The sequence below is a fragment of the Coenobita brevimanus genome, chromosome 89 (assembly GCF_032717465.1).
Source record: "Coenobita brevimanus isolate Jiangsu-jjx chromosome 89, ASM3271746v2, whole genome shotgun sequence".
Classification (NCBI taxonomy): Eukaryota; Metazoa; Arthropoda; class Malacostraca; order Decapoda; family Coenobitidae; genus Coenobita; species Coenobita brevimanus.
This window is the reverse complement of record NC_137042.1, coordinates 14,263,096-14,284,057: the sequence shown is the minus strand read 5'-3', so window position 1 is coordinate 14,284,057 and position 20,962 is coordinate 14,263,096. Positions and strand designations below refer to the sequence as shown.

The 20,962-nt window shown below is 40.9% G+C and overlaps 1 protein-coding gene across 1 annotated transcript in view; it reads left to right on the top strand.

Annotated features, from left to right (window-relative positions):
- The window catches only part of LOC145411398 (uncharacterized), a 133,443-nt gene that overhangs the window by 49,942 nt on the left and 62,539 nt on the right, over nt 1–20,962 (top strand). The window contains exon 2 of the mRNA XM_080281439.1: nt 2,204–2,381. Within this exon, the coding sequence (XP_080137565.1) occupies nt 2,235–2,381 (147 nt within the window). The 5' untranslated portion in view covers nt 2,204–2,234. The remainder of the gene's footprint in view (nt 1–2,203; nt 2,382–20,962) is intronic.

The following is a 20,962-nucleotide window of genomic DNA, read 5'->3' as shown; positions in this document are numbered from 1 at the left end:
TGGTCCCCACACAAAAAGAAAGATATAAACAAGATTGAGAGAATACAAAGAACAGCAACCAAGATGGTCCCCAGTCTTACAGACCTGTCATACAGAGAGAGGCTGGAAAAACTAGATTTGCCTTCGTTAGAGGAAAGGAGAAAGAGGGGAGACATGATTGCGGTGTTCAGGACCATGGTGGGAGTAGATAAAATTGACAAAGAAGATCTGTTTGTATGGGATAAGAGAGCAACAAGAGGACATGGAATGAAATTGAAAAAGTCAAGCTGCTTGAAGGATATCAAGAAATACAGCTTTCCTTACAGAAGTATAGACTTATGGAATAGCCTGGACAAAGAGATCGTCCAGTATAGAAACTTAAACGAGTTTAAAGTTAAATTTGACTTATTGAGAAACAGCGACAGAAACCCACGAGCATAGTACATTCCGTGTATATCACAATTAGGTATATGTAAATACTTAAATATTTGGAACGACTTAGACAAAGAGGTGGTACATGAGAAAAATATTCATGTGTGTAAAGGTAGACTTGATAAATGTGGATATGGAGACATGACAACATGAGCATTGCTCAATTCCTGTATACTACAAATAGGTAAATACACACACACAGCTAGTGCAGTAGTATAGTGTATTAGATACTATTTGCCCAAGGGCATGTGGTTACATCTGTGAATTTATAACTGATTTTATAACTATTGCCGAAGAAGGTGTGTGGCAAGACCTACCACATTCTTTTCTTGTATATGTACTCCCCAGTTAGCTGATGACAGGGCTCCCAGTCAACTGATTGAGGCAAGATGGCTGCCTAATGTTTATATTTGCTGTGATTGACTGCATTTCATGAATGACTGCATTTCATTCAATTTAGTGCTTGGAAGGCCACTGAAACACCTTTGCTATTGGCAAATAACAGTGTAAGCATTTACGAAATAGTACAGTGTGAGATAAAAGTGGAAACTTTTTGTTTGAAATTTTGAAACTTATGACTTGGAAATTGTGTCTACCATGTGTACACAGCCTCCCCTGTCAGCTGGCGACAAGGCCTCCCAGTCAGATGATTGAGCCAAGATGGTTTCCCAGTGTTTACATTGACTGTGATTGTCTGTCTTTCATTCCATTTTGTGAATGAAAGGCCACCGAAACACAATTGCAGTCGGCAGCTAACTGTGTGAGTGCATTATTTAAGTGAAGTGCTAACTTTTTTGTGTATGTGAAATAACATGTGCCATGGAAATCTTGTCTGGCAAGCATTCAACCTTTAGTGGAAAGTATGGTGCTTCTGAGGGGCACCAAGGGCAAATATAAAATTTAGGTCAAGCTTTTTTAGATTTTAGGTTTTGTGGTCGAGGTTGCCCTCCCTAACCCCATTGGACCCATATTATATAGACCTCACTACGCAATAAATTGTAATGCGATAGGGTTTTACTTGACACAACCCTATCGTGTAGCAAGAGCGGACAGTACTGTTTTGGATGGTAACTATACAACTGTGTGACAGCTGTTAGTTTTTGTGTTAAGGCACTCCAGCCAGATTGAGTCAGTAAGGGTTTATATCTGAGGGATGGTTGGAATTTATTGCCTACATAATACCATACAGAGATTAGTGAGGCTGGTTACCCTCACCTTAAATATCAGGACTTAGTAGCCTATCCCCAGGTTTGTACATTCCTGATGGAGTAAAAAATTCAGTGATGGATGGATGGATGGATGGATGCAAACAGAGAGGAAACTGTAGTTACTTTATAGCCTCCATAGTGAAGTTACCTTAAAATTTTGCCTTAAAAAAGCAGTATGAGATATACCGAATTCAAGTTCAGTAAAACTCCACTTAAATTTTAACTGGGTTAATAGTTTCTTTTTTATTTGTTTATAATTTACTCAGCAGTTTTAGATTAACTTGTGTATAGTGAATGATAGTTTCTCTGTAGCTCCTGTTATATCTTTGAGCTTTGTAAATCTGAAGATATTTTTCTTGAGCTGAAACCAAAATAGAATAAAACCAACATCCTCAGGCTGAAACTGTTAACTGAGACTGTTTCCTTTCTTTAAGCTTGAAGATATCTTTTCTGAGTTAAATAATATTGTCTTGCTTTAACCAGAATCAAGTACCAGTAAGCTATTCTTGGCCTGAGGGAGCTAAGAAAAATATTTCTGACTTCCAAATTGTGTACCTGATATGGTAATTTTGCTATTTTGTCAGCGGTGTGATCTGATCGGTGAAGCGAGCCAGGATGTATAGCAATGTGTCAGACGAGCTGAGTCGACTGCACATCAGCCATGCTGCATCCCCACAGTATTCACCAACAGGTGGCAGCAGAAAGGTGGCTCCACTTGTTCCACCCAAACCCAGGAAACCAGGGGGTGCACAGTTAACTCAGGTCAGTACACTATATATTCCACTGAAAGTTTTAAAAAGGTGTAGAATGGTCAAGATAGTAATATTGATATTTTTGTAGGTAGTATGGTAGCATTTTTAAGTTTGTAAGTAAGATAGTTTAAGTAACATTTTTCCTTTTGTATGTTGTGTGTATTTCAGAATAATTATTCTGTAGAATGGTAGCTTAATCATGTTTACTCTGTACTTCTGAAATGTCTTAACTGTAGCTACATGTAGCTGTGTGCTGTATTTTGCTAGTTGATACTGAGTTTGCACTTCAGCCCAGATTGACATTACTGTATACTGTGCAGGTAAGGGCTCTTTGAAAGTGTCCAGACTGACCCTACTGCTCTATTCATGATAGAACACATCTTTAGAAAAAGTGTATCTCTTACAGGGTTTAAGGCCTGAGCTGTAGAGTAAGCACCTTGTGATTATATAATATATGTCAGTCCATCTATCTGTCTGTCAATCTCCATATAGTGTGTGTGTGTGTGTGTGTGTGTGTGTGTGTGTGTGTGTGTGTGTGTGAGAGAGAGAGAGAGAGAGAGAGAGAGAGAGAGAGAGAGAGAGAGACAGACAGACAGACAGACAGACACAGACAGGCAGACAGATTAAATCCAACAACTTTTGCATTTATGATCTTCCAACCTTCCTGATGGCAGACTTCTGCTATTGGTTTAATACTACATACATATTTCCACCAAAAGGCATTAGTAAAACACAGAGTAGATTATTTCTTGTATTCACAATGTTTGTACATTATGTACATTATCAAGTGACAGAGTAAAGGCACAATGAGCAAGTATATATATACACTTCAGGGGGATCTGGGAATCAGGTAAACAGCCAATAGAAAATGAGGTGAGGGAGAGATTATCCAGTGGGGGGTGGGGGTTTGTAATCAACCAATGGGAGTCTGGGGAATATGAGGGATGTCATTGTTCCATCCCAGACCTTGTATAGGGAGGAACAGGTTAGGATGATCATGAATTCTCCTGTCTGTAGGTTCATCCTGGGGACCTTATCATTGATGAAGAGGGCTTCTAATATTTGTAAGTGTCTTGCATCTAGAGTCCGCCTGATAATGTGTGTGTTCTCTTCCATCATTTCTCTGGTTGTAGGTTCATCCTGGGGACCTTATCATTGATGAAGAGGGCTTCTAATATTTGTAAGTGTTTCGCATCCAGAGTCCGCCTGATAATGTGTGAGTTCTCTTCCATCATTTCTCAGGTCAGATGGATATTGTGACAGTGTCTTGTGTATATTTTAGGGGTACCATTCTGCAGATGAAGTGTTATTCTTCAGCTAAGCTTGGTAGTTGAATGTCCTATGTATGAAGAGAGGAGGGACACACAGTTCCCTAGTTTACAAGTCTGTTCATACATAAGATGATTATTCTGCATGTCTGATGTTTGTTTTGTCAGGTCTTTAGTTTGTTTTGTATTCAGGATGCATATGGACTTTGTAAAATAATAATATTCATTGCCCATCCAGGTTTGTCCCATTTTTGGTTTGTTGATTGGTACTATTTTTCTGTTTCACTTTTTACCACCCTGTTAACAATGCAGGTGGAATACTCATTGTTCACAAGAACCTCAGTGGCTCTTTCTATCTCATGGTGAGTGGTGCCCCAACCACTTGAGGGCCCTCCTGATGAAGGCTCTGATGGTGGAGTCCATTTATTGTTGGGGGCACATGCTTTTTCCATTGAGACTCAGTCCTGGGTTCATTGGTTTTGTGTATATGCTTGTATTGAATCTGCTGGGGATCTGCTGGACAGTCAAATCCAGAAAATCTGCTGGGGATCTGCTGGACAGTCAATTTAGAAAAATTCTAAAATCGATCCACTGGGGAAAATCCAGGACCTAACCAGCATTTCAAATTCACTGCGCAACCATCCCGCCTGAGTGTTTTCAATCCTTCACAGCCAGAGCGCATCACCACAGTCCCCGCCATTGATTTGAGGGTTAACAGTGTAAACACTGCAACACTCCACTGTTCGTTGACACCGGGTTTGGTAGTAAAATTGAGCCCAGAGATCTGCAGTTTCTCCTTCAGGAGATCTCTTGGTTCATTTTTACAATTGAATAATGGATTCTTGGTGCCAGGTATTAAAGACCATGTGGCACTAATTCAAAGTAAAGATATACTGTATGACTAGCAGTGGAACAGAAGTGGGGAAAGAGATGTAGAAGTGGCTTTGGCATAGAGGTGGTCTAGGCACACAAATAGTCATGGCATAGACATGGTCTTGTCACAAAAGTGGTCGTGGCATAGATGTGGTCTTGGCACAAAAGAAGGCTTGACATAAAAATTGACTTGGCATTGAAGTGGTCTTGGCATTGAAGATGTGTTGGCACTGCAGTTGTGTCAGCATTGAAGTGGTTTGGCAACGAAGTGACTTGACGATGAATCAGCTCAGCATTAAATTGGCTTGGTGATGAAGTGGCTTGATTGGTCAGTTGGTCTAAAGGCTTGACCCAGGAAGGAGGAGAGTCAGCATCAGTGGGAGGTCCTTTGATTATTCATGCTTAAAACCAAATGTCTATCCTAATAGAGTAGAGGGAAAATAAAGGCCAAAAGAAACATAGCAATATCAAGAAGAGAGGTAGGATTGAAGAGAAGAGGACAGTACAGAGAGATAGATTGGAGACAGAAAGGCCCCCTTTAGTTGTCCCTTAAGGCAAGCAGGGATGCTGGACTGGGGCAGTACTCTATCCTCCATCCTAGGTGAGTGGAGGAGAAACAGAGAAAAGTTAGTATCACTGACCTTGGCATATCTTATCCATTTCTGCTTTGTATCAGTTTGTGTATGTGTACATTACCGTATGAAAAAAATACGGTAATAGGTAACTGATGGCATGAAATTTTTATTTTCAATAAATTTTTAGAGTTGTAAAGATCAAGTTTTGATAAAGAAAAAAAAAAATCCAACATTCAGTAGACAGCATAGTTTCTCTCTCTCTCTCTCTCTCTCTCTCTCAAACCACTCACTAAATACTGTATACAGTATTGCTGCCTTTGGGTGACTGCAGTAAGTGGCAAGCTTGTAATGTAAGGAAAATATTTACTATGTTGGGTAGTAAATATAAGCAGATGACATCAGGTGGTTCAGTGGGTTAAGGTGCTTTAATCAGATTGAGTCTGTAAGGGTTTGTATCAGAGGGACAGCTGGAGTTTATAACTCACATAATGCCACCCCTAGGAGTGAGGCTGGTCACCCTAACCTTAAATGTCTGGACTGAGCAGCCTAGCCCCAGGTCCCTGCTCTGCTTATGGACCAAGAAAGGCCTGGAAAGTGGATGGATGCACACCTTGTACAATAAACATGTAAATAACATTCAGCCTGGCGATGACACAGTCCTTTGCCTCAGGGTACAGGAAATTGCTGCACAAATTTATACACAGTACTGTATACAGATACCACTTTTATACAGTAGTGAAGTGTTACAATGCCAATATAACCAGCAGTATTTTGGTACATTTAACAGTGAATTTTATGTAGCAATTGGTCGAACAGGAGGCATAACAACGCTTAGCAAAAATTACAAGTACAGTAAAACCTCGATATAATGGACTTCAATAGACCGGAATTCGCTTTTATCAGAATCAAGGAGCTACCAGGCTAAATTCTTATATATCGAAAAAAGTCCAATAAAACCAGAAGCAGTCTGGACTGCCTGACCACTTCAGCTATGTTCACCACAATATAAGATAAATAAATGACATGTCTGTTAGTGTACAGTACAGTATTATTATATATATTATGCCATCTGATTATTGTAGTGAATGTATAATACAGTACAATGCTGGAGTGGCACTGAAAACAGTTTAAAAACCGTTGATGCAATCCAGACTAATGTCTGATAGTGTATATCGGAAAAAGTCTGAACGTTGGGTCTGGTTAGTACTTGGATGGGTGACCGCCTGGGAACACCAGATGCTGTTGGCATCCCTACGTCAAGTGGGGTTGGTGGAGGATTAGTGCCCCTCCCTGTAAAACATTTAACTCTAAGCCATTGGCCACCCCATTTGGGATACATGGCGTCTGGCAATGGATGGATGGATGGTATATCGGAAAAAGTCTGGGTTAGCAGGGGGAAGTCCGAATGGTGCTTTTATTGAAATTTTGCTTTTTTCAGAATAGCTTGGGCCCCAGTTAGTCCATTATAGTGAGGTCTTACTGTATTGTGTTACAGTAGAACCTGAGTTATCTGTGAGCCAATAAACCAGAATTTGCACTAAACTGGACAGTTTAAAGAAAAATTCTAAAATCGATCCACTGGGGAAAATCCAGGACCTAACCAGCATTTCAAATTCACCGCGCAACCATCCCGCCTGAGTGTTTTCAATCCTTCACAGCCAGAGCGCATCACCACAGTCCCCGCCATTGATTTGAGGGTTAACAGTGTAAACACTGCAACACTCCACTGTTTTATTGCAATTTTCGTAATATTTGATGGAATGTCAGCCATGGCTTCTGGTACACCTACCAGTGAGAGTACGCCCAAGCGTAAGAGAGTGGTACTGTCACCAAAACAGAAAATAGACATCTGTAAGAGACTGGAAAAAGGTCCCACACGAGTGATTTCACAAGTGAGTACAACGTCGGGTCCAGTACTATTTATGACATACACAAACAAAAAGACAAGCTTTTGAAATATGTTACGCAGTCTGATGTTGCTCAGATTAAAGAAAACAGACATACACTTAAGACAGCGAAGTTTGAAGAGTTGGATACTGTGCTATACGAGTGGTTTTTGGGGAAAAGCGCGGAAGGTTGTGCCATCACTGGACCTCTTCTCATGGACAAGGCATGTGATTTTTATGAACAAATGGGGGTAAAAGAACAGTGTGCTTTCACCCTAGGTTGGCTACATCGTTTTAAGAAACGCTATGGCATTAGGAAGCTCGAGATTTGTGGTGAAAAAAGGTCAGCTGATAAGAGTGCAGCTGAGGATTTCAAAGAGAAATTGTGTGAATTGCTAGTGGAGCACAACCTCCATCCCAAACTTTGTTACAACGCCGATGAGACTTCCCTCATTTTTTGCATGAAGCCTGAGAAGACGTTGGCAAGGCCATCTGAAGAAGTAGCCTCTGGATTTAAGAAAAATAAAGAGAGAGTGACTGTCCTATGCTGCAGGCATGCATAAACTTAGGCCTCTGGTGACTGGGAAGTATAAGTCACCCTGAGCTTTTATGAGACTAGTCCATCTCCCTGTTGATTATGAGTCTCAAACGAGTGCTTGGATTATGAGATACATATTCACTATTTGGTTCCACCATCATTTCGTGCCTCAAGTCAAACAGCACCTGAGGGAAAGAGGACTTCCTGAGGATTCAAAGGACATTCTGTTCCTTGATTTTTGTCGGGCCCATCCTGAGGCAAAGGAGCTGGTTAACAGGAACATTATGGCACTGTATCTACCTGCTAACATCACTTCATTAATTCAGCCACAGGACCAGGGCATAATACGGGCAGTAAAATCTAAGTACAGAAAAATCTATTCCCACAAATGTGTGAACTTCTCTGGTGGTATGCTGGAATTCCAGAAATCTTTCTGCTTGAAGGAGTGTGTTTTTGCCGTGGCTGATTCTTGGAAGAAAATCTGCCAAAACAACTCTAGTTAAGGTGTGGAGGGATGTGTGGCCAGATATTGAAGCCATAGCCTTGCAACCTGACGAGAGGGAGGAAGAGCCTGAGCATGAGACGATCGAGGATATTATTGCCAAAGCTCCTTGGTGCCATCCATTCTGCCAACTTGAACCCGCTGAACTACAGAAATGGCTAGCTGCAGACAAAGAAACCCCAACAGAAAAAGTTCTTTCTGACCAGGAAATCATCGACAGTGTTCTTTTGCCTGAAAAGAGAGATGTGGAAGAGGTGGAGTTAAGCGATGAGGAAGTGGAGGAAGGAGTGTGTTCTTTTTTTTTTTTTTTTTTTTTTTTATGCGAGGAAGAAGGAACCAAAGGCCATGAGCCTGCAGTAACAGTTCCCTCCAAGAGAAAAACAAAATACAAGAGAGAGCCAAATTCAAGATCCGATCATTTTGAGATGCCTGGACACACTGCGTTTGAAAGACTGGAGATCATAGGCAGGAGGAAATACAGACAGAGGGAGACAGTTCCAGAGCTGACCTGTTGCATGAATGAAAGACTGGGAGTAACGGTTAACTCTTGCATTAGAGAGTTGGACAGAAAAGGGATGAGAGTTTGCTGCCAGACGGGTGCTACGCGCCCGTCGTAGAGGTGGAGGAATGCAAGCAGACAGTTCAGAGGAGCAGTGACCATTAAAGTAGCGATAGAAAAGAGATAAAGATGCAACAGTGCGGCGAAGAGACAGAGGTTGAAGGGAGTCAGTAAGAGGAGGAGAGTTAATGAGACGAAAAGCCTTTGACTCCACCCTATTGATGCTGATGAATCATTTCAAAAGATCATCTGATTCATGGAGAGAAATCCAGCCAACACAGCTAATGAACCACTTCATTTTCATAGCCATTATGATGACTTCCAAAATCACCGTTGTGTAGCAGTCAAACAGTCAGACATCAGGGACTTTTTCACAAGGGGCAAACATGCAAAAATAGCAAACATTTCACTCGTATCCTCCTGTTCGTTTGAGGGGTTCCCAGATAGTGATGCATCAACGTCCACACCAGCAAGTACTCCAGCAAAAATGGCTGCTCCACCAGTCTTCCCCCATCAGGGCTGTTCGACCCCCAGCCAGCCCATCCACTCGTGTTGAAAAGCCTGCAACACCCACAACTCTGCCTCCCCCACCCAGCCCTCCCTCTGAATCTGCATGTGATGTGGATGATGTGATGATGATAAGTGATGATGATGAGTGATCATGTACAGTATAAACAGTAAAAAAGAAAAAAAAAAAGGAAAATTTAAAAAAGACAAAAAAATAATGTACGTAATTTTAGCTGTGGTTAACATTTAAGTTTTACAGTACTAGTTCAGTAAACATAAGTTTATTATACAATATACAGTTGTATTTGACATTTAGTAAAATTATTACAGTAGAGGTTGAGTGGCTTTTGGGTGGGTTGGGAGGTGGATTACTGCAGCCTACTGGAGCAATGATGAGTCATGGGTGAGTACACACTACATATAACTGGAATATTGTACATTGTATGCTATACATATACACATGTTACATTAATTTTATATATTATTACATTAATTATTATGTATGTGGCATTATTACTGTATATGCAAGTCACACTACTTCAATAGTGTATGGTGTATGACAACAGGAAATGGGTGTTGATCAATAATCCGGAAAAATCGTTTTTCCGACATATTGAATTCCCCATGGCTCCCAGTTAATTGAGATTCTACTGTATTACTGTTATGGTATTATCAGTCCAGCAAGGCAGGATTTTTTTGTTTTCTCAACTCTCCTTATACCATTGTGTGAGACTCAGTGTGATTGTGTGTGTGTGTGTGTGTGTGTGTGTGTGTGTGTGTTTACCTCTCATTTAACCCTTTAAACGCGGATCGTCGCTTTTGCGACGATCGCCAAAAAGGACATAACGGCGGATCATTGCGTTTGCGATTCGAGTTAATTTTGAATAAACGCGGGCAAGGATGTTCCAGCTGGTATTGTCTATCAGTACCACCACCCTTTAGCTACAATTAGCATACTTAACCTTTGTTCTACTGATCTCCGGTGTTGCCAAGTATCGCGTTTTTTCCCCCCTTCCCCCCCACCACGGCCCGGCCAGCCTAGCTGTGATATATGGCAGCGCTCTGACTGCTCAGAACTGTAAATCTGCGCTCTCCTCTCACAAGCAGTTTATGCTAATAGGAAATGCTTGTTTCCCCAGTTGTCACACTAGCTTTTTTTTGCGCGGTTTACCCCTGTTTAGCGTCAGTTTACCGCAGGCTTTCAAAGTGACATTATGGCGAGTTCTAGCTCTTCCGAGTCAGTGCGAGCGGCCGACAGAACGAGAATAAAGTGACGGGCGTAAGGCAGAATAAAAGCGCACCGCAGTGATCTTTTGGGAAGTACTATGATTGAAAATAATGTAGTATACGTGTTTTTAGCTGTGAAAATGGAAATGTTTGTTGAGTGACGGGAAGACCGCCGCCGCGCTGCATGTCGGCCGTATGCTTCGTTGATTTTAGCCTTATTTTCAGTGTTTATTGTACAAATATGGATTCCAAACTACCTGTACATTGTAGTATAAAGTTTACTGTGACAGAATGAGGCTGTGGTAGAGGGGAAACCGGGTTGCTGGAGGTGTGAAAGTGAAGATTTTGTTACCCAACTTTGCAAGTCTCCACAAGTCCTTGGGTAGTCCATGAAGGCTCAACACCTGTCTCTGGAGAAAGCTGAATGTAAGTACTATCTGCCATACCAAGTATAATGTTCTAGGGTTAATCTCTGATTTTTGGCTAATATTTTCCTACAGGTACTCAGACCGCGATCCAACTCCGCCACCCAGGGGAAGTTGGCTGTCCATGGCCGCGTTTTAGGGGTTAAGTCAAGTTACATGTTTGAAAAGTTCATGATAATGTGGTAGATACGTGTGAGATAAACGATAAGTTAAACCAGAGTGCTCTTCCTTTGCTGCTTGCATTGACAGTCGTGTTTTAAGTGGCTTAGGAGATTTTGTAACACTTCTTCCAGAGCGATTTATTTTTCTGCACATCACAATATTTTCTTGCTCTTTTATGTTGTTAATGCAAACTACTTCGATAGTAAAACTATAACATAGAAGAGAGTGTTAAAGTGCAGTATGCAGAGTAACCTGCTGAGGGAGGGTTGGTACGAAGGTAGACACAAAGCCTCCTATGCCACCCGGAGTGCAGCCGGTAGTGTCTCGGGCTTTTATTCTGTAGGGCAGTGATTACGTTGGTGCAAGATTTCGTAATTTCTCTTACTAAGCAATTTATATGCCATAGTACACATTTATATCTTCGTGTATGTTAGTCCCTTCACGTCAGTGACTGATTTTGCTAAATTCAGATTTTTATTCATTTTATAATACAGTCAAGTCACCTAAGGCTTGGCTAATTGGTTCTGGACAGAGCCCGTGCCATAGAAAACTGTGCCATACAAATAACTAAACCAATGGGAAAAACGCAATTTGGTTCTGGACATTCGCCCAAAGTCCCCCTTTTCATCCCACTTTTCCCTATTATTCCCAATTTTACACACTCACGCAATCAAGCAGTCAGTCAAACAAAAATGACAACCCACCTTAATGACTTCCTGTGTCAGTCCAAGTCGTCTCCAAGACCAAAACAAACATTATCGCACCAAGACAGGCAATGCTACTCACATACAGTAAATTGTTGCAACAACACAATAATCACACTTGTATGACGTTGATCTGGTGCTACATGATGTATATTGTAGTACGATGCTTGACTGAGAGGTGGTGATAGAAGGTGGGCACACATGAATGAGTGGAAAAGACAGAGCTTTGAAGGGGTGGCAGGACTATGCAGTGGAACCAAAACAATGCTCTGCCTGCCGGGGCCACAGTCTTGTCTGAGATGAGCAACGGTCGCTTTGCGCACTCCTGGCACTTCATATGAAATTTTCTGGTGGCAGTATCGTTATAGTGGGAAATTTATCGTAAATTGGATTTTGGGGTGAAACTTTTGTTATCATTGTAGCAACTTATCGTATACCGGTTCAACGTATAACGAGTAGTGACAGTACTGTACGTACCTGGGTCTGACATTGATAGTGCTTAAGTGGAAGGGGTAGGGTTGGAGGTTCCCAAACAAGAGTAGAGTTTCATTCGTTTACGCGTGTGGTTCGTTTTTTTGGGTCTGGCACCTTGCCGTGTCATGGAAAACCATGCCATAGAAGCACGTGCCATAGGCGACTTGACTGTACTTTGAAACCTGGTGGGGTTAGGTGATTAACCTCATTATTAGGATGTTGCACTCCTAAATTTGAATAAAATTGCTTGGAGGCAGTGAGAAACAGAAAATAGGTCATTGGCCTGAAGGGATGAAGTTTGTTATTTATTCCAACAATTTAAAAAAATAGAAGAAAATATTGAAGTGTAAGTTATGATGGAAACAAAAAAAGCATTAACCACTTCATCTTGAGGACTTTTTTTTTTTTTTTTTTTTTTTTTTTCATGCTCCCTTGCTAAGGACTAATGTCTATTGATTTCCTCATATCTCAGTGACAGGAAAATAAGAGTAAAAGTAGATGTTGTATATTCCATTTCCACTCAGTTAACGCCAGCATGCTGCAGGGATCAGTTCTGGTGCCAACTCTGTTCCTGGTTCATATTAATGATCTCTTATCTGTCACCCACAATCCCATCCACTCATATGCAGATGACTCAACACTACATAGTTCATTCACACACAGACACCCATTTACAAAGTCAAATATCTCTACCTCTCAACTTAGCACAGCCATCTCCATAAATCAAGACCTATCTACGATCAGTGAATGGGGACAAAACAACCTTGTCTCATTTAATGCTAGTAAAACTAAATGTATACAGTTTACTAATAGACAGATATTGCCAGATTCGTACTAATAATGTTCCCATCTCCAAAAGTATTGAAATTCTCAGCTTCTCACTTAACAGTGCCCTCAGCTGGACCTCTCATGTTAGATCACTTGCTAAAACCCCCTCAAAGAAACTTGGACTAATGTACAGAGTCCCTAACTACTTCACTGACGAGCAGTCAGCTGTAGTTTATAAGTCATGTGCGTTCTCAGCTTGAATATTGCTCACCCTTATGGAATGGATGTGGAGAGGTTGCATTTAAATAATTAGACAAAATTCAGAACAAGGCTGTTAGAATTAATAACAACCGTGCCATTACAAATAAACTACCTCCTCTACAAGTAAGAGGGAATGTTGCCTCCCTTGCATTATTTTACAGATATTTTTATGACATATGCTCAGACGAAGCTGTGTCCATGGTACCACCTTTCCATGCCTTCTCTCGTGCTACACGGGCATCAGTAGTGCTCATGACTGGAATGTCACTCAGCCATATTGCAGAACTTCTGCCTATCAGAATTCTTTCATTCCCCGTACTGCATCTCTTTGAAACTCTCTTCCCCAGAGTTGTTTCCCTCCAAACTTCAACCTACAGCTGTTCAAGTCTGACTGTTACAGATATTTTATGAACAGAGGACACCAGTAAACTGATGTATGGATTATTTTTTTCTATTCATTTGTTTTTCCTCCCTCTGTTCTGTTATTAAAAAAAAAAAAAAATCCTGATGATTGTTTTGCAGTTAGGATTTTTTTTTTCTGGAGGCTATTGATATTACCTTCATTAAGCCTAGCACTGCCCAGGGGCTTTTATAACGTAAAGACAATTGTCTTGAGATATAAAATCAAATTGTACAATGCATCACTGGAATCAAGGCATTAAGGTGTAATATGGAAAAACCAGTTACTGAAATGCTATGAAGACTTTGTCATCCTAAGTACAACTCAGAGTGGCCATTGCATTGTTTTAACAAACACAATCTCTTCAATGCGAAATGTCATTACACATGCGGTATGCAAAGTGGGAATGAGTGTTTGCGCGCGAGGTGTGTGTATGTGTGTGTGTGTGTGTGTGTGTGTGTGAGAGAGAGAGAGAGAGAGAGAGAATAGCTCAGACAGTTTTTATCCGATTTTAACCAAACTTTTCGGAGGGGTTGATGGATAGCCAGGGAGTAAACCTATAGTTATTTAGAACACTAGGTCAGAGATCAAGGTCACAGGGCAACTTGAATTAGTTTTCACCCGTTATAAGCCAAAGTTGAGGGAAATATTGATGGTAAGACAAGAATAAAGTGATTTAGCTTGGAGAAGAGTCAGTCAGGTGACAAGGTTAAAGTTAAACTACTATGTGTGGTTGCTTCGAATACAACAGTTTTGATCCGATTTTACCTAAATTTAATGGAAACGTTCAGGGGCAGCCAGTGATTAAACCTGTTGTTTTTTGAAACACTAGGTCAAGGTCAGGGTATTTTAAAACACAAGGTCAGATGTCAAGGTCACAGGACAAAGTTAACTTAATCAGTTTTTATCCAATGTAGACTAAAGTTTTTGGAGGGGTTCAGGTTAAATAAAGATAAAGAGATTCGATATTGAAAACAGAAGGTCAGGGTCACCAGGCAAGGTAAACTCAACAACATCTGATCATATTTTATTTGATTTTAACAAAAGTTGGTGGAAGGGTTAAGGGTTTGGCATAAATTAATAATTTGGTTTTGAGAGTAATCTTTCGAAGTTAAGGTCATAGGGCAGATCAGATAATTGGCCCTTGGACTGGTTGGTGGTCACAGGCATTGCACTTTGTGAGTGCTCCTAGTTTTTATTATATTTTTATCTCGAGATCAAACTGAGAGGAGTGAGGTGGATCAGGAGAGAGAGAGGAGCAGTTGGGGAGAAAGACTGAAAGTTGAGAAGCTGAGGATCAAAGAAATGGCAGATGATTACATTACCAAAGTAGGGGAGGAGTTAGAATCAGTGAATTGGAATGAAATGGATCTGGACAGCCTGTGGAATGCATATAGGGATTACTTAGTTAGAAATGCTGAAGCAGTGTGTGGTGTGGCAAGAGTAACAACAAAGATGGAAGGTACGGCATGGTGGAATGATGAGGTTAAGAAAGCAGTGTAGGAAAAGAGGAAGAAGTGGCTAAAGTTGTTGCAGGACAGGGGTTCAGTTGAAGTAAGAACTGAATATATTGAGAGCAATAAGCATGTAAAGAGACTAGTGAAGAGGAAAAAGGAGGTAAATGAGGATCTAGGAAGAAAATTGAATGCAAATGACTCTGAAAAACTCTGAAAATAGGGAATTATTCTGGAAAGAGGTGCAGAAATATAGAAGTGAAAGTGGGAAGAAATGTCATCATGTGATGGATGTAGGTGGTAGATTATTAACCCATGGGGATGAAGTAAGGACCAGGTGGAAAGAATATTTTAAAAGCCAGTTGAATGGGAATAGAGAGAGCAGAGCAGCTGTAAACATAATTGGTTTTGGGGGTGTGCAGAGAGGGAATGCAGTGCCAGGAGACATGACACTTGCCCAGGTGAAGAGTGCTACGAAGTGGCTGAAAAATGGGAAAACAGTTTGAGTTGATGAGGTGTATGCATTGTGTAGTGGAGAGAGTATGAAGTGCATGTTGGAGATATGTAAGAAGGCATGGATGAGTGAAACTGTGTCAGCAGAGTGGAAAAAGGCTGTGATTTTACCTGTGTACAGAAGTAAAGGTGAGTGAAGTGAGTGCAAGAATTATCATGGCATAAGTTTATTGAGTGTTTTAGGGAAGGTTTATGGAAGAATTATTATAGAGAAAGGAAGAGAGATATCAGAAGTCCTAGTAAGTGATAAATAGGCTGGCTTTAGGAGTGGCAGAGGATGTGTGGATTAAATATTTACAGTGAGACAGATAGCAGAGAAGGCTTGTGAGAAGGACCATGAGTTGTTTATGGCATCCATGGATCTGGAAAAAGCATACGACAAAGTGGACAGAGAAGGATTGTGGAAAGCTTTGTGCATGTGTCGTGTAGATGGTAAGCTGCTAGGTGCCGTCAAGAGTTTTTATGATGGTATAGAAGCATGTGTAAGGATTAATGGGCATCTAAGTGAATGGCTCACGATCAGTGTGAGCGTGTGACACGGTTGTACAATATCTTCAAGGTTGTTCAGTGTATATATGGATGGGGTAATGAGAGAAATAAAAACACAAGTAGTGGAGAGGGGGATGGCATTTGTAATGAATGGTGATGGATAGAATATCTCAAATTTGTTGTATGCTGATGGTGCAATACTACTTGCAAATACCGGACAAGGACTTGGTAGGCTAATGCAGAGTTTTGCTGATGTCTGTGAGAGTTGTGCCTTGAGAGTAAATGTAGAAAAAAGTAAAGTGATGGTTATTGAGAGAGAAGGTGACCCAGTGCGATGTTACAGTGAATGGGGAGAGACTGGAATTGGTGAGAGAGTTCAAATACCTGGGTACAATGATAGATAGGGAGGAAAATGTGCAAAAGAAAGTAGAGTGACACAAGGAAGAAAGTAGCTGGTGCAATGAAGGCCTTGATAAGAGACAGAGGCTTGAGTGTTGCAGCTGCATGAGGCTTACATGAAGGAGTGTTAGTGCCAACTTTAACATATGGATATGAGACTATGGTGTGGTATGAAATAAAAAGTCAAGAGTAAGAGCAGTAGAGATGGGACTGCTGAGGAATGTATGTGGAGTACCTACAGAGGGTGGATAGGATCCGAAATAATAATACAGGTATTTATGAAAGATGTGGAGTGAGGAAGTCTGTGGACACCAGAATCAAAGAGAGTGCACTGAGATGGTGTGGTAGGAGAGAATGGATAACAATAGAGTGGTGAAAAAGTTATATCTGAGCGAATTTGAAAGAAGGAAGAAGGAGGTGAGGTAGACGAAGGAGAAGGTGGAGAGATATGGCGGATGAGTGTGTGAGGCAGAGAGGTTTAGTAGTCGATGAGGCTAAGGAACTGACAAGATCGAGCTGGCTGGATGAATGTTGTGAAGAGGAGTGCATGAATAGGGATTTGGCACCCCTTTTTAACGTGGCAGCGACCGGATTGACTCTATCGGATACGTTTATGTGAAGCTACAGAACGTGGTGAATGTTTTTGGCGTATCCGATAGAGCGAGGATTCCAGGGGCTTGAATGATGGTTTAATGGAAGCGTGGCCAATTGGACTGAGCAAATTTGGGCTGTCTGGACATTGCTACTTCTCACTCTGCCCAAGGGTGGGAAAGGAGTCCAGATGATGATGATGATTTATCATCTCATTACGATTTTAATAAGTTTGGGAGAGCTTGAACTGAAGTAGTTAGACGTATCAAAGTTAATCTTGCCACTATTGTTGTTGAATAAAATAGTCTAAGTAAGAAATATGTCATGAGGGGTAAATGGTTAACTCCTTCATTATGGTAACATATTTTCTTCCTTGCTACCGATGGGTGATTTTGTTCAGCTGCGAGATCCCCTTGGCAGTAACAGAATAGACTAGAATGCACTCAAAATGCTTATAAAATTTGTCATTTGTGACTGTATTTACTCTCTCCTTCTACGTGAATACTTTCATGGTCTCACTTAGTTAATTCTGTGATCCTAGTCTGCCCTGTTGCCCGATCACAGAGAGTGCTTACTTTCGCCAGTGCCAGTAAAATAATAAAATTTATGATTATTCCTGCATTCGGACACAGATCCAGCATAAAATCTAATAAATGTTTGTCTGATCCACATCCCACCTGTCCACCAGATTTCATTGAAGTTCAGTAGTAACCATTTGGTACATTTTGTTCATGAACAGACTCTGCTGAATACATAATCTCTGTCCAACTTTGTTGGCGGAGGTAATGAAAGCAGTATCGAACCCCTCCAGTTTGAAATTTCTGTCGTAAAAAAACAAAAATTGACAGGTAGTAGCAAGAATGTAGCTTAACGTAGTTACTTCACTGTGTAGAATAGGTTAGCCCCTTGACTACAATGCTCTATTTTTTACTACTGTATGATTGTAATAAACAAAGAAGGAGTTAGTCAGTCTCCAGTGACCCCTTCAACTTCAGTTGATCTCACCCACTTGAATAAATCGATCAACAGAAAATAAAAACATAATAGCAAAAACGTGTTTGAGCTTAAGAGGTCTCCCATAAACTGATTGTGGTCCTTTTTCAGTACCGGTAATAAGAATAAGGTTTTCACTGACTTTCTTGGTGTAAAATTGTGTGTGTGATTTGCTCACACATACAGCTACCAGACATTTACAACCATTGAGGGACTTCTGATGATGATTCCTTCCTTTGGAGACTTGTTTGTTGTGATAATTATTTAAACCCTTGAATTTGTTGGTTTATTTATTTTTCACCTAGTTTATAATGTGGGAAAGACTTTTTGGACTGAAAGTACTGGATTTTTACCCCTTCAACTAAAGGTCTGTCCTAAGTTGCATAACGTCATCTGGTAGTAACAAAATTGAATATGAAAATGCTTCAGGAGATTTAAGGGGTCTAGATCCTTTAACTACTTCACTGTGATGTATTTAGTAATCTAGTTGCCAACTTCTGAGCCAAGAAATGTTTCCACTGAAGTATTTTTATGGAAATACATATGATCTTTGGGGTCCGGAGACTCAGAATCACAGGGATGTGATCATGTACGTACATACTGTTTTGGGCATTTTGTGATTAGCATATTTAGGTGCTAAGTATGTCATATTTAAAAACTCAAATCATCCATATAAATAGCTACACTTACAGATATGACCGTGGTGTCTGTGCCCATGTTTTCAGCCCCAAGGAATTCATTGAACATGTTTTCACCCTCGTTTCTATGTTTCTGATATGCAGTGTATAATTATCAGTCATTCATCAGTAATTCCCAGTCTTCAATTACAGTCAGGTACAGTATCTTCATGGATAAAAATAATCTCAAGGATAATGCTTTATCATTCAGATGGGATTATTTGTATCTAGGCATGTTTCAAGAAAGGACTGCATGTCAGTTACATGGTAGATTTGATATCATGGTCACGCTTAACTAATGACGCGACGACTAGCGTATCTCCATTACTTTGAAACTGTTTATGATAAGTGAGTTAAATTGACTAAGTGCTTTATTTACAAATCCTTAGGTCCACAAAAAAGCCCAAACAGTGAACTAGCTTTCTTTGTAAATTGCCTCTTCTCCCTCATGTTCACCATCTTCTTCATGAATAGTCAGTGAATTGTGACAACTATCCCCACCTTCACAGTGACAGTAGTCTGTGCAAGACAGGGCAGCTGAATTGCGGCTGCATTTATTTTCCCTACAAGTGATTGTTGCTCTGCAGCTGCAGCTGATGATGTCAAGGAGTTGTCCTGGAGCCACTGGTTGATCTCATATACATGGCATTATTCCTCCTTGTGTGATTTGCCAGCCATAGCTTGAGATACCATTTGCATCAGCTGGAGGACTGTCTTTGTCAGCAGCTTTCCACAGTTGCAATTACAAATGAGCTCTGAACCTGTGGAAGCAGAGATTCTTGCCTGTAAGGGGCAGTTTCTTAAGTGGAGGTGGCTTCTTTTTGCTTTTTATAATGTTATAGCTTGCCTCATTCATGGAAGAGGCCTTCTTTTGTCTATATAGTGCCAAGAAAATAGCCTGGGAAGTTCTCTAAATGTCATCAGTAGAGGCACCTTCTTCACCAAGAACCGCGTCAAAACCATGAATGTCATTTTTAGTAACATTTTTAAGGCTGAAAGCTTGCCTCTCCCACAGGGAAATGATCCCGTGTCACATCCAGACAGTGCATACATTCCGAGAAGATGCTGACATTCGTCTCCAAGGTGTACAGTGGTAGCATTGATGTCAAGGACTGTCCCATTCCATTTTTCCATGTGTATGCAGCACTTGTTCGAGAGATCCTTTTCCCTCACCCAGTACACAGCCAAAGCAAACACATCACTGTCATCGCATAATGGATGGATGATGCAAGCTCCTTCAGCAGCTACTTTGAGCAGGTAGCTTATGAGGGTGATGTCAACTTCATAATGGCTGAAGAGACTGTTGGCTCAGCCATTCACGTGTTCCCTTTGGCCATGGTTAAAGGTGTGCAAAGGAGTTGGCTTAACCGTCTCTTGTTGCTCTTCTTTTTCATGATGCTCCCTCGAACTGGAAGAGAATTAATATGTGAAAGGATATATTCCGTAGCACCTTTACTGGTTCTCCTCTGGTGCTCATGATCTTTTGCACTTATTCCACCATATCAATCAGAGATCACAGACTTTTCAAGATGTCCATACTTGTCACTTCCAAGCTGCATCTTCATGCTGTCAGTAGTATCAGAAACAGTGCCATTTACTGGCCAGACAGCATGAAACAACAGCTTGCTTGCATCAGTGAGAAGAACAGCTGGAGTCAGGGCATTCTCATGAGGGCAGCTTATTTGCTTGACCAAGGCAGACTTGTCCCCTTTCCTTAAACAGCCAAATTCGTCAACCAGTGCTGCTGGAACTGCACTCAGCTCATACTGGAAGATGTCCTTTAGTTTGATGTCTGGCTGTTGGCTGACATCAAGTAGTCGTTTGAATGTAGCATCCACATCATACATAGGCTTCCCCTTCAAGTTGAAAGATTTCATCATATGCTGCATTACTTTCACTTACTTCACAATCTTTTTGTGAAACCCATCAGGAAGTGCTGCTGCAAAGTCCTTGCCCATCTTCTATCCAGTGGTGACAGAGTTGTGTACATTGATTTCTGAAGGGGCCACCTGTCCATTGATGATGATATATAAATGAGTTTGTTTCCAGGGGATGAGAGTGCTTTTTCAGTTCATCATATTCCTGTCTTCTGCATTGAGTTGTCTCCTTTTTTCACCTTCTTCCTTATGTTTTGCCCCAGACTGCTTGTAGTCCTCCTCAGGGTCTGCACAGTATATCTCATTGATAGTCACTGAGAGGTGTTAGCAGAAGCTGGAAGAGTGATCCAAACAGCTACTTGCTCAGCATTCATTGATATTCCTTTCAGGCCACCTGTACCTTTACCCTGTTGATGTAAGTCTGCTAACCTTTTCCCAGCTCTCTTTTGTTTCACATTGCTTTACAGGA